General features: G+C 37.0%; 1 protein-coding gene across 1 annotated transcript; it reads right to left on the reverse strand.

Annotated features, from left to right (window-relative positions):
• Positions 1-978: 978 nt before the first annotated feature.
• On the reverse strand, positions 979-1,968 carry LOC118754770. The gene is made up of 3 exons (XM_036489653.1): positions 1,638-1,968; positions 1,187-1,573; positions 979-1,120 (listed from the first exon to the last, which is right to left on the reverse strand). The coding sequence occupies exons 1-3, from the start codon at positions 1,935-1,937 to the stop codon at positions 980-982; spliced, it is 828 nt and encodes a 275-aa protein (XP_036345546.1). The 5' UTR covers positions 1,938-1,968; the 3' UTR covers position 979.
• Positions 1,969-2,682: the final 714 nt, after the last annotated feature.

Raw genomic sequence — 2,682 nt, forward strand, 5'->3', positions numbered from 1 at the left:
GCTTACCACTACACCACAGCGGCCGACACGTGCGGTACATACACACATTTAAATTCTATACCGTATTTTTGTTTAAAATGCTTAACTTTGACAATTTTTATGCAATTGCATTAGGTGGGGTACCAATTAATTCCAAAATAAATGTTCTTTTAGGTACTACATGTTTAGCAACGTTCATAGAAATTTTTTTAATAAGCGATGGTCAAAGTTGTAAAAATCAAGAAAAATAGGGGCTTATTAAAATTTAACCGATGAAAACTTCTAACGTTAAATATAATAATATATTGTTGTACACAACTTTAAAGGTCTATAAATCCTCTTTTCAAAACATGTTCGGATTTTAAAATCGGATGAAAAATAGTCAAGCTGTTTATAGACAAGTACATCAAGTACGAACATAACGGTTGTTTTGAAATAAAAAATGGAGGTTCAGGTATTATACGGAACTTATTTTCATGTTGCACTCGACCATATCTACAACCTACACTAAGTTTTGTTTAGGGTCTATTTCATGAGTGTTTTTTGTGGCACCGCCTAATCGACCCAGAGGTCTCTGCGATGAGTATAGCCCGAGATATAACGATTTGAAAAAGTACATGATTGGCCAGAACCACGAAAAAATTCTAACTTTGACAGATCATATCTCTGAAGAAAAAAATCCTCGAATACGTGTTAGATAATTTCATGTATAGAAACCAGAAATTTGAAGCGAATCGGAGACATGACATCATTTTTTTACGAAATCAGTCCGACTTAAAAAAGAATGCCTCATATGTAAAATTTATATTACATTTTTTTTATACTCCCAGTAAAATAAAAAGTAGTTCTTCAGTTTTGGGATGCGTTCAAGATGGCTGATTTAGAGTGAGAAGTTGGCAATGTAGAACACCATCCATAATTGCATAATTCTTTATAAGAGGTTGGGGGAATACATATGTAAATTGTTTATAAAGGAGAAATTTAAAAGTAAGGAGCAATATCATACATATGTATGTATACAGAATTTAATGCAAACGAACCCGCCGTGTCCATGGCCGGTGTCTTGAATTAAGCTCGTCACTGACGATCCACTGTTAGGCGGCGTAGATTCATGTAAAGGTCTTATCAATATGGTGCTCGTCTGCAATAACGGAATATATAGAACTCGCTAACAAATATGCAGGTGGGAAGTTAAAGCTTAAGTTACTTGTGATGGTGGCGAATCAGGTGAAGAATCCCGGTTCTCGAATATGTTGACATCAGCTTCAATATTGCGTTGTAGACCGAAATTGGTGATTTCACTTATTTGGGAATAGTTGGTTGTTTGTCGGAACTGTTCTTGATATAAAATATCCTCAGCCATTTGACTTTCCATCGATTGGTCGTTAGTTGTAGCACACTCAAGGTTCAGAACCTCTTGGTCCGGCTGAGTGGAAGTAGTCGATGGCGGTGTGGGTGGCGTAGGCCGCGGCGAAGTTCCCTTGCATTGCATCTCTCTGCGACAATGTTCAGCGCGAGCAATTTCCGCCGCCAACCAAGATGGTAATTCTGGTAGCAGCCATGTCAACGCCGAGCGCAAGGCCAACATAATATGCTGTAAAATTAGGAACCAAAATAATAAATATAAATAAATAATCATCACTGAAAATGAGTTATACCTCCAGTGTGACAATTAAGATTATTGTTTGGGCGGTTGTGAGACCTGGCCACAGACGTGATATTTGACCCGATAATCCAATCAACGCACAATTCACTATAACAGCCGCCAGCGAGAGAATGCTAAATGCATTTTGCCATGTTCCAATGTTGGCCACTCGCTGCCCGAAGGGTCGCTGATGCACATGAGCCAACTTGAAAGCGTCTGAACGTATCTCCATTAAGTTATTAATGAGAGCACATATGCCAGCAAGTGGAAACGCGGCTGAAAAAAGTACCACGTAACCCATCTGCACAAGCATCTCCAAGTGATCAGAAAATGTTCCATCATACTGTAAAAAAAAGTTTAATAAATAGCCTAGCAAGATACTTACATATCGTTAACATAGTATGAAAACGATATGGAGTCCCCACATAATTCGATTAAATGCATATACAGTATATTTTGCTTAGCTGCACATTCTTCTTTGCACGAAAAACTTGCGCACTTAACCGAAAAAGGCACTTAAGCGAATTTTCTTTACTACTTCAATGAGGAAGGTATCCAAATACCTATGAAACCAAATAATAACTTACCACGTAGAAATTACTGCAAGAGAAATTTTTACCGAATAGTATCTAATTATCTATATAACTACATAAATTTATAGCCATTTTCGCTGTTCTGCGAGATGAACAAAATAAATAAAAAGTTGTAAAATTAGGTAATTGTAGGGCCAGTGAAGGTAAACGTAATACTTTCTTTGATAATTGATACTAGTCGCACAATTTTTAAGGCAGGTATCGCCAATGTGCAGGTATGCTAAATGCATCTATCGGAGCAGTTTCCTTATAAATGTTAAAAATAATGCCTCTGATGCGCATTTTGGGGTAGGTATCTTAAACGTGCACTTAAGCATAGAGGCAGCAAAGCAAAATATACTGTATATAACACTATGCGAAAAAATCAAACTTGCTGACTCGGTATTGAGTAAGACCAAATGCAAGTGATAGTTTTAGATGTCAGTAATACTACGTAGATGGCTTTTTTCGAGTTCAGCTCAAATA

The sequence above is a fragment of the Rhagoletis pomonella genome, unplaced genomic scaffold (assembly GCF_013731165.1).
Source record: "Rhagoletis pomonella isolate Grant_MI unplaced genomic scaffold, Rhpom_1.0 Rhpom_scaffold_04597, whole genome shotgun sequence".
NCBI classification, from domain to species: domain Eukaryota; kingdom Metazoa; phylum Arthropoda; class Insecta; order Diptera; family Tephritidae; genus Rhagoletis; species Rhagoletis pomonella.

Coding starts and splice junctions, on each gene's coding strand:
- LOC118754770 (XM_036489653.1), bottom strand. CDS start 1,937: ATGCTTGTGCAGATGGGTTACGTGGTACTTTTTTCAGCCGCGTTTCCA. Junction 1,574..1,637: donor TCTTAATTGTCACACTGGAG/GTATAACTCATT, acceptor CTAATTTTACAG/CATATTATGTTGGCCTTGCG. Junction 1,121..1,186: donor CTGATTCGCCACCATCACAA/GTAACTTAAGCT, acceptor CCGTTATTGCAG/ACGAGCACCATATTGATAAG.